The 12,882-nt window shown below is 32.3% G+C and overlaps 2 protein-coding genes and 1 non-coding gene across 4 annotated transcripts; 1 reads left to right on the forward strand and 2 right to left on the reverse strand.

Moving 5' to 3' along the window:
- Positions 1–435: 435 nt before the first annotated feature.
- On the reverse strand, positions 436–3,225 carry LOC106374500 (endoglucanase 20). The gene is made up of 8 exons (XM_013814513.3): positions 2,957–3,225; positions 2,639–2,851; positions 2,090–2,290; positions 1,887–1,964; positions 1,562–1,714; positions 1,353–1,461; positions 1,081–1,247; positions 436–996 (listed from the first exon to the last, which is right to left on the reverse strand). The coding sequence occupies exons 1-8, from the start codon at positions 3,146–3,148 to the stop codon at positions 667–669; spliced, it is 1,443 nt and encodes a 480-aa protein (XP_013669967.1). The 5' UTR covers positions 3,149–3,225; the 3' UTR covers positions 436–666.
- A 2,622-nt stretch (positions 3,226–5,847) lies between these two features.
- LOC125579316 lies at positions 5,848–6,011 on the reverse strand. The gene has a single exon (XR_007317301.1). It is a non-coding gene; the product is annotated as a U1 spliceosomal RNA (small nuclear RNA).
- Positions 6,012–6,126: 115 nt separating this feature from the next.
- LOC106374521 (protein SGT1 homolog A-like) lies at positions 6,127–8,501 on the forward strand. Of its 2 annotated transcripts, XM_013814530.3 has the most exons (9): positions 6,127–6,544; positions 6,800–6,869; positions 6,958–7,082; positions 7,156–7,249; positions 7,321–7,417; positions 7,489–7,557; positions 7,631–7,769; positions 7,874–8,058; positions 8,133–8,469. In XM_013814530.3, exons 1-9 carry the CDS (start codon positions 6,385–6,387, stop codon positions 8,238–8,240), a joined length of 1,047 nt encoding a protein of 348 aa, XP_013669984.1. In that variant the 5' UTR covers positions 6,127–6,384; the 3' UTR covers positions 8,241–8,469. The 2 variants fall into 2 exon arrangements, with proteins under 2 accessions (XP_013669984.1, XP_048597162.1); XM_048741205.1 differs by lacking the exons at positions 6,127–6,544; positions 6,800–6,869 and having other exon boundaries at positions 6,872–7,082; positions 7,874–8,501.
- Positions 8,502–12,882: the final 4,381 nt, after the last annotated feature.

The raw sequence follows: 12,882 nt of genomic DNA on the forward strand, positions 1-12,882 counted from the left end.
ACAAAAATATGTTGTAATGCTTCTCTTTTAATATATAGGGGATAACACATGAACATAAAATTATTTTCTATAATACATGAACATAAAATTTTTTTTCAAGTGTACTTCTCTTTTAATAGTATTGATATAGACGTATATTATATTGTATATATCCGGTTAGGCCGATCATAGCTGTGAATAAATTTTAGTCTATATACGACGTAATAGCTGGAATAAATGTACATTTATAAGGTTTTGTCAAATGGCCAAATTGTCATTAATGAGAGTTTAAATTTGAAGTTTAAAGTAGTGGTATTTTATGTAATATACCACATGAATATAAGGTTATTTTCCAAGTGTATTTCTCTTTTTTTAATAGTATTGATATAAGGTAAGTGACATTGACACTTTCGTTAACTTAGCTACTAATATGAATAGACTTCTCAATACTTTCAGTTAGCGTGAAACATTTTATTGAACATTCAATATTATCATCATCAAACATATTGGTCAGCATCGAAAAAGATGGAACACATAGTATATACTTTTCATTTTAATTAAGTAAATGGAATATTCCTTGAAGCAAATGGTATATTCCCTGGTTAATTATTCAAATTTGTAGTTTAATAGCTGTTGATGTATAATAATTTTCTTTGCTAATTGTCCGGTAGAATTGATCCCGGTGCTCTAGTTGGAATTCAGGCCAATCAGAGCAGCTACAGGTCCAATAAAGGCGGCGTTGATGTAAGTTGTGGGCTCTGCATGCGAGTAGTCTGATCTTTCGTCGCTAAACTGGTCTGATGAATCCGGTCCGCCCACAATTGCACCCGTATGGACATTCGGGTTTGGTTGATCAGAATTGTAGTATGAATATCCTCCATTGCAGTCGATTTTCTCCGGTTTAGATTTGATTGACGGTAAAGATGAGCCTCTATGATGTGGCTGTGTTGGGTACTTGTTCCCGTATCCGACCATGTAAGACATTTTCATTGGATTGTTTCCAAGGATGTAATCCACCTAAAAAGTAAACCGGCCGGTTAACAAACATGAATGATGTAGAACTGGCCTTGGAGTCTAGGAGTGTAACTTGTTGTCTATTACCTGCGATTTAGCGAAATTCTGAATTTGAGATACCGTGAACTGGGTTGATCCGCACTGTATTGAACCAATCCGGGCTTGTGTTATAGTTTTTGAGTAATGGAACAAAACCGTTATTGCCGTTGTTACATATTGTAGGTTGCTGCTGTCTCTAGTAAACAAAAGGCCACCTAAATAACCAAAAGTACACACAAACATAATCGTAAAACTATAACATTAACCGAAAGAAAAAAAATCAAACCATTTTACTGGTTATCTAAAACCGGTAATATTACCAGGAGTTGGTTCAATTTGTTGAGAGCTACTTCCTGGCATCAATGCACATACGAATGACTCAACATCATTCTTAAATTTTCCCAAGTCATTTTTCCCTTTGTAAAACTCCTTAAGAAAATAAATGGACAGGAAAAGATTCATTAAATTCAATCTAATATATCTGGTTACAGAATTTAACGAGCTTGGTTTATATATAGTATATACTAACCGATGCGAGTAAAGCCTGAGCTCCGGCAAATTTATTGTCCCAGCTGAATTCATTCACGGCTTGGCTCCAATCTTGATTGCTTATTACATAACTTATGTATTTATTTTCTCCTGTTGCTTTGTATAGCCAAGCCGCAGCCCACAATAACTCGTCCTTTTACCAAAAAATATTTTGAAAAATGAAGTATATTGTTATATCATTGAAAAAGAGTATTCATTTATATAGCATGGAAACATTCATATATTATTTAAAACTTGTTAATTTGAGATAACTCGTTATATCTAAGTGTATCGATCGGTTTGGTTCTATGACTTCCGTTAATTACCTGGTAGCCTGAGTATGAGCAGTAGAAAGGGCATGAGGCTTGATAAGAGCCTCTGTACTGATCAGCAAATTCAAATAGCTGCAGAAATAGTCAAGTCAAACGTTAAACCAAATAACTAACCATGTCCAAAATCTAATACATCTCATGATTACGCTAGGATCATAAGCTATTTCGGATTCAATTTTTATATATAGTATACTCACGGATTTTGCATGGCTTAGTAGCTTGGATGAATAATTAGAGTCGACCGTTTTGAAAACAAGTGCTGCAGAGGAAAGCGCGGCTGCGGCTTCACCGGCCGCTTCAGAGCCAGGGGAAGAAGAATTTATCTTGTAGAGAGTTCTGGCTGTGTCCATATCTTCTGGTCTCTCCCAGCAACTATGATCTGAATTTCCATCTCCTACCTTTTATGATCATTATAAAAAAAAACATTTTTAAGAACTTAAGCAACCATAATGAACTAAGTGTTGACATAGGTAATAAAATTAATCTTGGGGTTTTCTAGCCTTCTTTACGCTGATTATATTCAAACTGAGAGGGTACAGCAACATAAAACGGAAACCTCCAAAAAGCAACACACACCTCAAAAACAGATGTTTGGGAGGGAAGAATAAGCAGAGTATCATGAAAACGTAAAATCAAAACACAAGAAACACCAGTGGGTTTTCTATACTTGCCGGCACATATCTAACGAGAATACTGGTTATGATCATACGATTACTTTTGATTTCGAGCTATAAAAATGGATTTACCTGTGTATATAGAGTGGTGGGGGAAGCATGAGCAAGGATGATAAAATCGGTTGCCCATTTGATAGAAGAGCGAAGATAACTGAGTTGGTTTAGGGATGAAATTTCATTTTGGTATTCAATGGCGGCCCAACTTAATAAGGTTGTGGTAAATGACATTGGCCACACAAATTTTACATTGTCACCGGCATCGTAGTACCCTCCAATCAAATTCACCTGGAAGATGAAAGCAGAATTTCAATTTCTAACGATTAAAATTAACCACACGAAAATTGGTTAAGAGAAAACACAATGCTAAATTATTAATGGAATAAGTTTTACATTATCCGGTTTACCGTCGGAGAGGGCAGAATCGGCTCGCCATGTAACACGTTGGTTCACCGGTAGTTTACCGGATCGTTGGCCTTCAAAGAACAAAATGGACTTGTTTAGTGCATCTCCATAATCAAGAGCTTCCAAGCTTTGGAAAGCCATGAAAATACAAACTAGCATTATCACCAAGAGCTTGCCCATTATTGTCACTATAACTGCCTTTTGGAAATGTTTCTTTCTTTGTGATGGATTTTGCTGTATTTTAACTTTGCATGAAATGGTTCATGAGCGTATTTATAGATAGATGTCCCATGCAATTAAAGTTGCGTACGTATAACATTATCTGTTTTCACGTAATTTTAGGTTAATTGGATGCACTGTTTTTTTTCTTATAAACATCTGGTTACATTGATTTTACTGTTGTAAATAAGAAACAGTGCAGACAAATTACCAACAAGAATTAAATTTCAATGAATACGGAATCACAATAAAAAGGTTTCAATATAGATAGTTGTTATTGTTGACATTACAAATGATATCAATTTGCTAACAACCATACAGTACTTTGTTTTTCTTCTGTATGAAATTATATAAGTTTTAGTTTATTTAAGATTTAAAATATGTTTTCCTAAAGATAATTACCAAAATTGAGATAGTAAACTCACTGATTAGTCTTTGTTTCGCGAAATACGGCTGCTAGGCATGATAAACCCGTATTTTGGAGAGAATGTAGAATTCTCCATATCTTTTTTTTAATCATTTTATGCATTTTAAATATCTTCTCATGACCGATATAAAATTCCTTCTATAGCAATTTATACTGGATTTTTAAGATTTGCATACGAACAAAATTGGGAAGGTCTTTTTTCTGCTGGTGTAATTTGCTCGTCCTGAATTGTGTTTGGTGAAGTATGGAACTATTAACCATGAGATGGTGGTCTAGTGACAGACTAAACAATCTGGATTCGAAGGTCATCATATGATTACGCGAATGTAAGTATATTACTTACACCCATTTAAGTACTTAGAAAAAGAGTCTATATGTGGATTGTACATCTTCTTATAAATTAATCTTTGTATTTTCATAAATTCGCGATACCTCCAAGTTAAAAATATAATCTGCAACTATTTTTTGTTCCATGCCTAGAATTTTGGATATACACTACAAGCAAATAATAATACATTAAAACCTATGTTTCAACTTTCATAGAAAGTGTATCGAAATATCCATTAAAACCCATGTTTCAACTTTCATAGAAAGTGTATCGAAATATCCAAGCTCTACCAATGATACAAACAAAAGAAATGCTTCCCTACACTACTGTGCAAATAGATTCGCTTAGATTATGGTAAAAAGAAAGAAAAAATATGATGTAACAAAAAATAAGCAATCTTGTCCATGTGTGAAAACGCAATCGCTGGCGTTTATCACGTATAAGAACAACTGATTGACTGGAACAAGTAGTAGTGATATGGGAATGCCGTGCCGTAGAAACGGCTGTATAATATATTTAGCACCCATTCCTCAAAACGTCAGTGTAGGATTTTGCCGTTGTAAAAACAAATACCGTTAGGTTTTGTTTTCCTTTCAGTTGTCATAACTTAATTATTTAATTTATTCATCCCTCTTTACTTGCAAGCCTATTGCGGAAATTTCTTGCGTGTTTGTTCATCGTATGTTTTTTCCTCTTCTCATCATATTTGTGTTATTAAGGAAAAAGGAGGAACTCAACAAGTGATGGTCCATCGAATGTATTAGTTCATTTAAGTCAGTTATAAATATGCTATACAGTTATCCTATACTTGATTTTTTTTCTAACTAACTCACGATGGTAATTGACGTTATCTGCATGGTTTTAGAAAACGGGTACCGTGTATAGTTTATACTATTGTACTCCTTTTTTGGAATATGATTTTTGTATACAATATGTCTTTTTTTAGTTGACAAAAACAATATAAGTTTTTTGTTCTAAATGAAGAAACCACCAACTTAAAGTTTTTTTTTTGGTATGTAAACAGTAAACCCATATAGTGTCTTCAACTTGATACAGTTTATTTCGGTTTTCGTCCATGTTATTATTATTATAATTATTATTAGTTTTTATAAGTTATGTTATTATTAGTTTTGTATAGTCGGTTAGTGGAAGAAAATCAGGCAAAAATATATTTGGTTATCTGCCTCAAAGAAGTTTATATAATTTGAAAGTATAAATATTGATTTTGGTCAGATTCGATGTTAACTAAGAAATCGAATTACAAAATGAAATAAAAGGAAGTAATGTACTATAAGTCGGTTAGTGGAAGAAAATCAGGCAAAAATATATTTGGTTATCTGCCTCAAAGAAGTTTATATAATTTGAAAGTATAAATATTTATTTTGTTCAGATTCGATGTTAACTAAGAAATCGAATTACAAAATGAAATAAAAGGAAGTAATGTACTAATTGGAGCAGAAATAAGGTGATGGGCCTGATGGCAAAGCATGTGACAAAGTTTTAATGTCCACTATTCTTTTTTTAGCCTAACGCAACTTCGTGTACGTTACATCTCCCTAATAATAATGCGTTAATTACTCCGCCAAGCACATCTTCATTTACGATATACTTGACATTTTATATTCTATGATAAGGAAAATCAAAAGAGCAACTTGTAGTTACAGTCATCATAAGATCCATTTGGTGGTATTTTCAGTGTAGAGATCTTTAAGGACAGAGACTACTTCTTATCCCAAACGTAACGCTTCCTTGTCAGTCTGAAACTGAATGAAATCTTTGTGACAATAACATCCTGCATGAACCACTAACGTGAGTCTGTGACTTGCTTCTACAGACAAATCCACAAGATGAAACAAACTCAGCCACAAACATAACGGACAAAGAAAGTTTAACTGTAGGGTAATGGCAGGGACCGCGCGAACGCTGATCCCCACTGCCACAAATAATGACGCAGACTCTCCCACATGGGGAGACCTTAAGCTAAGCACCCCTCCGTTATGTGCAGTGGAGGTCGCTAGCTTAGGCCACTCGTCTTGCTGATCAAGAGTCGACCCCGTCCAGGTAAGTATCTTTCAATTCTCGACCTTCGACTTCTTTTATACTACGCCATAAACGAGTGTCATATCTCAAGACTTACGATGTGGGAGAAGTATTATACAGGCAGATTTTAGTTTTGATACATTGATGGGCCTTAATCCGTGATTATATATTCCGGCCCAAATTAAACCCATTTAACTAAGCTCTATATTGTTTGTTTATTTTTGTATTGAAGCGCCAAAACAATATCTAGAAGAGAAAAAGATCGCATCCATCTTTATACTCTTTGGCCCTTTGAGAGAGGGAACAACACAAGACCTCGTCTACTACTTCATTCCCCTTCTCGAATCGAATCGAATCATCGTCTTCTTCTTCTCTCTCAGCCTAACGAAAAACCACATCGACATGGCTAAGGAACTTGCAGCGAAGGCCAAAGAGGCTTTCGTAGACGACGACTTCGATGAAGCTGTTGACTTATACTCAAAAGCCATTGACTTGGATCCCAACTGCGCTGAGTTCTTCGCGGATCGTGCTCAGGCCAACGTCAAACTCGAAAACTTGATCGGTAACTTGTTCGCCACGTAATTGAAAAGACGATGCTTTTCTTGAAGGAGAAGATAAAGGAGAGACCTTTTATCTTGTTAGGGTTCTGGGTTTTCCATGTCTTTGGTTTCTTGCTTTGATCAGTTCAAGATTGAGTCTCTTTGTTTTGTTTTGTTTTGTGATTAGGAATGATTGCTTTTTTTTTTTACAAAGTTTGCAACTTTATACTGATTTGAGATGGGTAAGACTCTGAGACTTGTGTTGTGAACGAGAGCAGAAGCAGTGGAAGATGCGAACAAAGCTATAGAGTTGGATCCTTTATTGACCAAAGCCTACTTAAGAAAGGGGTATGTATGTTTTTATCTTGTGTTATAGGTTTATAGTGACGTTTAAAGTCAGAGATCTGATTCCTTTCTTTGTGTACATTGTCTGTAGAACTGCTTGTATGAAGCTTGAAGAATATCAAACTGCGAAAAATGCTCTTGAAAAGGGTGCTTCAATTGCACCAAGTGAATCCAAATTCAAGAAGCTGATAGACGAATGCGACCTTCGTATCTCAGGTATGGTTAATGCATTGTTGTCTGGTTGATTATGATTATGCGATGATCTGAACTCTTCAATTTCTTTGCTCAGAAGAAGAGAAAATTTTGGTTCAACCGGTGGCATCTCCATCAGTGAAAGCTGATCTCACCCATGTGTCTTCAGCACCTGCCAAACCAAAGTTCAGGTAGTTTCCTTGTAGCAAACAGTGCTCTTTTTCACAAAAATTCAAGTTGAAATAATCGTCATATATCTCAGACACGACTACTACCAAAAGCCAGAAGAAGTTGTGGTGACTATATTCGCAAAAGGGATACCGAAGCAGAATGTTAATATCGACTTTGGTGAACAAGTTGTAAGCACTCTAAGAACCTACCTCTATGAATATGACGCTTCTGTCTTAAAACTTGTTATGTAATTTTTCAGCTGAGTGTTGTGATTGATGTTCCTGGAGAGGAGGAAGCGTATCATCTCCAGCCCAGACTGTTTGGAAAGGTAACTGATGTATCAAACGAATAAGTGTTCTGAGTTGAACCACATTGTATTGAACTTGTGTTTCTGTGTTCAGATAGTACCAGAGAAGTGCAGATATGAAGTATTATCAACCAAAGTCGAGATCCGTCTAGCAAAAGCAGAGATCATCACATGGGCCTCTCTTGAACACGCCAAAGTGCCAGCGGTTTTGCCAAAGCCAAATGTCTTATCAGGTTCGCTATCTTTATGTCTTCTTCTTGTTTCTTTAGGTTTTATCTGATTAGAGCTTTTAAACAACAGTCTATTGACATATGAAACTTTTGTATAATGGTGCCAGAGGTTTCAGTGAGACCTGCTTATCCTTCTTCCAAGAAAGTAAAGGACTGGGACAAGCTTGAAGCCGAAGTGAAGAAACAGGAGAATGATGAGAAGCTGGAAGGAGACGCTGCTTTGGACAAGTCCTTACGTGAGATGTATTCGAATGCTGATGAGGATATGAGACGTGCCATGAGCAAATCCTTTGTGAGTATTTATTTACTCTTTGGTCTTTCTTTGTTAATGGAGTTTCTGATGATGGTATTTGGACAAATGAACAGGTGGAATCAAATGGGACTGTACTGTCGACAAACTGGAAAGAGGTTGGGGCTAAGACAATCGAGAGCACTCCTCCGGATGGTATGGAGCTCAAGAAATGGGAGATCTAATCTTCCTCATGGTCCCTTTTCTTCATGTAATGAGGATCCTAAGGTTTCTTTGCTTTTGTCAAGTATGGCTTTCTCTTCACAACTTTTTTGATTTTTCATCTGAATATCCACATATCACTATTCTCAAGTGTCTTGTTAAAACCATATCCGCAAAACTAAATAGCCAAAGGCAAGTAGGCAACTGTATATGAGATTTTCCTACCAAGGGAAGATGAACTTGTATGTCAAATTGCATTGGTAATGATTACAAAATTTCTCACACATCTTACAATCTAGAACTGTTCTAAAGTGTTGATATGGGTTTGTCTGAACACGTTTACAAGAGAAAATAAAATGGAGAATTGAGTTCAAATCCTTTTCAAGTTTCTGGTTAAGTTTTCAAACATTTGAACTGTCTTCAGTAATGTATGGGCGATGAGGCGATGAGTTAAGGGATTATACAAGAGTTTCGTTTAGTTGATACATTTTTTTGATGAAATTTCAAATTTATAAAAGAATATATAAGAGTACCTGTGGCTACTTTATTTTGCTAGGCTATGAGAATAACTGAAAAAAAAACTGAGAACAGTTCCGACTACATAGTGTGCAAAAACCATCGGTGAAGAAGTCTGACAAGCTTATGACCAGCTCTGTACTTGAGGGATGATATGCGATTGCGCATCATCTTATCTATGACATTGCATCTACAGTTGATACATTAAAATGGTAAAAGAATTTAGTTCATATATTTTAATGATCTTTTCTAAAATAAAATGTAAAATATCCATTACAAGTTAGTGTATTGTTATGGGTGTACAAAAGTTGGTATTTTAAAAGTGGTACTTAATAGCAATCTATTTAATATATTAACTAGATTCTGACCCGTCTTTTAAAAGGCGGGTATATTTTTGTTTTGATTTTTTTTTAGAAATATAATTGTCATATTTGTATTTTTCTTTTTTGTAATAAGATTTGTGTTTTTATTTAAAATCATATTTATGTATAAATCGTAATCAAAATCTATTCTATAAAATAATAGCAATTTAAAAGTTGATCTGGCATACGTTCGATTTTTTTGTAATCATATGTCCGTATACCCGTTCTTTTGTAATATTTGTCTGTTCTAGATCTTGACCCGCGGGTATAATGTTGGTTTGTAATTTTTTATTTTTTTTTATGTTTCTGTAAATATGTAACATTTTTCTGTAATTTTTTTTATATGTTAAAGAAATTTAATTTATATACCGTTATAATCCTAACGTAGTGGTTAGTGTATATTTACAGAAAAACGTAGGAATAAGCGGTTAGATAACCAAATTTAGAAATTGAGCTGAGAATAATAGATTTGATTCCTGGAATGTTCTTTTTTTGTTAAATAAATACTCAGAATTAAATTAGATATGGCCATATTATTAAGTAACAAATAGGCGTACAGAAAAAAATACAAAAATATATTTACCTTTTGAATAAAAAAAAGCATATACATGATATCCTTTTTGGGATAAGCATTGAAGTTCCTACAATTATGGAGTAAAAAACTATATCACGTTTTATATTTAGATGCAGTTTGACGATTCCATGTGGTATTTAAAAGGTTGTTATTTAGATGCAGTTATAAAATAATTAGTTGAACTACACATATATTAATAGGTCATGTTCTTAATTTAATAGATTAGATAGATTAAATCATTTAAGTTTCTTATAAAACTGCTATTTATATTTATTATTTATCTTAATTGAATCATAAATTTTTATTGTATTGGTCTAAATTTTAATCTGTTTTGTTAACTATATATTATAAAGTTATATATATTTGCTATGATTTTTACTCATGGGCTGTTGGTAGTTGTATATCATGATAATAAAAAATATTTATAATTATATATTATAAAACTAATGCTGACAAAAAAATATTATTAAGCTAACAAATATTATTTATTTTTGTCTAAAACTAAAAAAAAAAATGTCGGTTTGTATTTGGGTTGTATAGGTATTTTTATTAATGATTGTATGTGGAATAGTTGATCATCATCAAATGAATATTTCATGAAGGACCAGGTATAAGTTTTGTACTAATGAATAATATTATATCTCTCGGTTTTTAATAGCATGAAGTTACATTACGGTTAGTTAAGAAAAAAAGGAATATTACGGTTGCATGAAATTCGTTGTTAGTGGAAGTAGTTAATTTAGATGCAATTATAAAATAGATTGGACGTAACCATTTATCAACTGGTCATGTTGCTGTTTTAATAAAATACTAGATTTTGACCCGCACTTTGAAAGCGCGGGTTTGTTTCCTTTGTCAAAATTATTTTTTCTAACGAATGTATTTCAAAATAAAATATGTATCAACTGTTTTAACGGTTTTTTTAAGATTTGTATTTTTTAGGTTTATCGGTTGTAAGGATTGAAACAAACATATACACACACATATATACCGAACACATATACACTGAACATATACAGACAAAGATAGGCACATACATATACACATACTCATACTACACACACATATTTATAGTGTGAACACATACACGCATATATACATAACATATATAGACACCTATATAGAGAATTGATTGCACATACCATCGGAACTCTTTTTGTAGAGAGTTTCCTCGAAGAGGATGACACCTTAAGGCAAGGTAGAGCATCAGGAGCGGCGAAGATAAGCTCACGGAGAGCACGTCTGTTGGATTCAATGTTGTGATTTACCCACAATGTTGATATTTGAAGCATTGATTGACGAACACCATTATTTCTTTACTTTAAACTGTTTGAGCAATGTCATTATCTTGTCGGGCATAAACCTGCACATGATCACATATGATAAACTTAGTTTATGGAAAACCAAAAACATATGAAACACAAAAAGATACAAAGTTTAAAAACAAAAGGAAGGGAGGCGAGGAGGAGCCTTAGGAATGTTGACTATGGACTTATGAGATGAAACAACCTTATATAATTAATTGGAAGAAGACGTGTCGTTGAGATTGTTACATAATTTTAGGCAATATAGTTACTTTTATTTTGGAAACTAAAGTAAATTTCAAAAGATATTCTGTTTAGTTAATTAACGATAAACTTTAATAACAATAAAATATCATAAGCAAAATAAGGAAATGAGAGTATATCGAGTATTTAATATAGGAGAATATATCGGGTATTTAATATAGCAGAGTATCTAATGGTACTTAATTTTCGAATTTTGTTTTGAAAACTAAAGTAAATTTCAAAAGATATTTTGTTTAGTAGGTAAGATTTTAATAGTATAGATCTTTCAGGTTTGGTATATACTGATTCGATTATAGAATATTCTTGTTTATTTTCCTAAACTAAGTATATTATTAAAGATTTATTTATTAGTTTTCCAAATTTGTCTCAATCTCAAAATTCAATAAAATCGTTATATGTTAAAATCGATAGCAAGCTTATCAACACCATTTACTTTTGATATTTTTATTAAATGTTCATTATTTAATATTTTAAAGAATATCCTAAAATCAGATTTCGAGAATTCAATAGAATATACTCAATATCAACTAATATGTCGATTTTGATTTTGAATTTCTGTTTCCATAAAATATTCCATCGAAATCTAGATGGGTTATTAAAAATATCGAAAGTCCATTCAATGTGTAAATAGAAAAGCATTGTTTTTCTTGGGCCTGCGATTTTAGTGGTTACTAAATGGAAAGCCATGTTTTGTAATTAACTTAAAGATGTTAATGAAAAGCCATGTTTTGTAAATTATTTTGAGAATGTTTTCTAATTTCGCTGAAATTTCAGGGGCAGATTCACAAGAAGTATTCTGCTTTAATAGTATAGACTAGATTCTGACCCGTCCTTAAAAGGGCGGATATATTTTTTGTTTTGATTTTCTTTTTAGAAATTTAATTTTTATATTTATGCTTTTCTTTATAATCATATTTGTGTATTTTTTGTAATCATATTTTTGTATAAAACTTAATCAAAATCTATTTTATAAAATAATAAAAATTTAAAAGTTGATTCGGCATATGCTCGTTTCTCGTAATGATATGCCCGTATGCCCGTTTTTTGTAATTTTTTTCTAATATGTTAAAGAACTTTAATTTATATGTTTGTGTATAATATTTTTAAAATTATTAGTAAGACGTTTTGATAATTTTATTGAATTTGTGATATTACATAACTATACACTTGTATCGTAGCCATTTCACACATTAATTTTGTACTTTATTCCTAAACAGTGATTTTTAATAGTAAACTATAGTATAATTTTTATTAATAAAATAGTAATAAAATAGATAAAATTATATGTTTCTCATTCAATTTTCATGATTTGATTTCATATATAATGGTTTATATGAATTTATTATTACTAATTTCTTATGTAATTAAAAATAAGTTTTGTAAATTTTGACCCAATGTAAGAGGTGTATAATTAATAAATTTATTTGATATAAATTTTAATTGTTTGCTTGTGTATCTACATTTAAATGTTACAAATACGCATTATATTTGTGAAAATTATTGTAAACATAATTTTCTAATGAATATAGTTTTTATTATTGAATATGTAATCAGGGTTTTGAATGATATGCAATATACAATAGAACCTCTATAAATTAATAATGTTGAAACTTTGAAATTTTATTAATTTATAGAGATATTAATT

The sequence above is a fragment of the Brassica napus genome, chromosome A1, assembly GCF_020379485.1.
Source record: "Brassica napus cultivar Da-Ae chromosome A1, Da-Ae, whole genome shotgun sequence".
NCBI lineage: Eukaryota > Viridiplantae > Streptophyta > Magnoliopsida > Brassicales > Brassicaceae > Brassica > Brassica napus.

Excerpts from the sequence above, each read along its gene's own strand:
- LOC106374500 (XM_013814513.3), bottom strand. The coding sequence starts at position 3,148 with ATGGGCAAGCTCTTGGTGATAATGCTAGTTTGTATTTTCATGGCTTTC. Across the intron at positions 2,852-2,956 it reads CCGACGGTAAACCGGATAAT|GTGAATTTGATTGGAGGGTA; the intron begins GTAAAACTTATT and ends TTCATCTTCCAG. Across the intron at positions 1,462-1,561 it reads CTCAGGCTTTACTCGCATCG|GAGTTTTACAAAGGGAAAAA; the intron begins GTTAGTATATAC and ends TATTTTCTTAAG.
- LOC106374521 (XM_048741205.1), top strand. The coding sequence starts at position 6,872 with ATGTATGTTTTTATCTTGTGTTATAGGTTTATAGTGACGTTTAAAGTC. Across the intron at positions 7,558-7,630 it reads AGCCCAGACTGTTTGGAAAG|ATAGTACCAGAGAAGTGCAG; the intron begins GTAACTGATGTA and ends TTCTGTGTTCAG. Across the intron at positions 7,770-7,873 it reads AAAGCCAAATGTCTTATCAG|AGGTTTCAGTGAGACCTGCT; the intron begins GTTCGCTATCTT and ends TAATGGTGCCAG.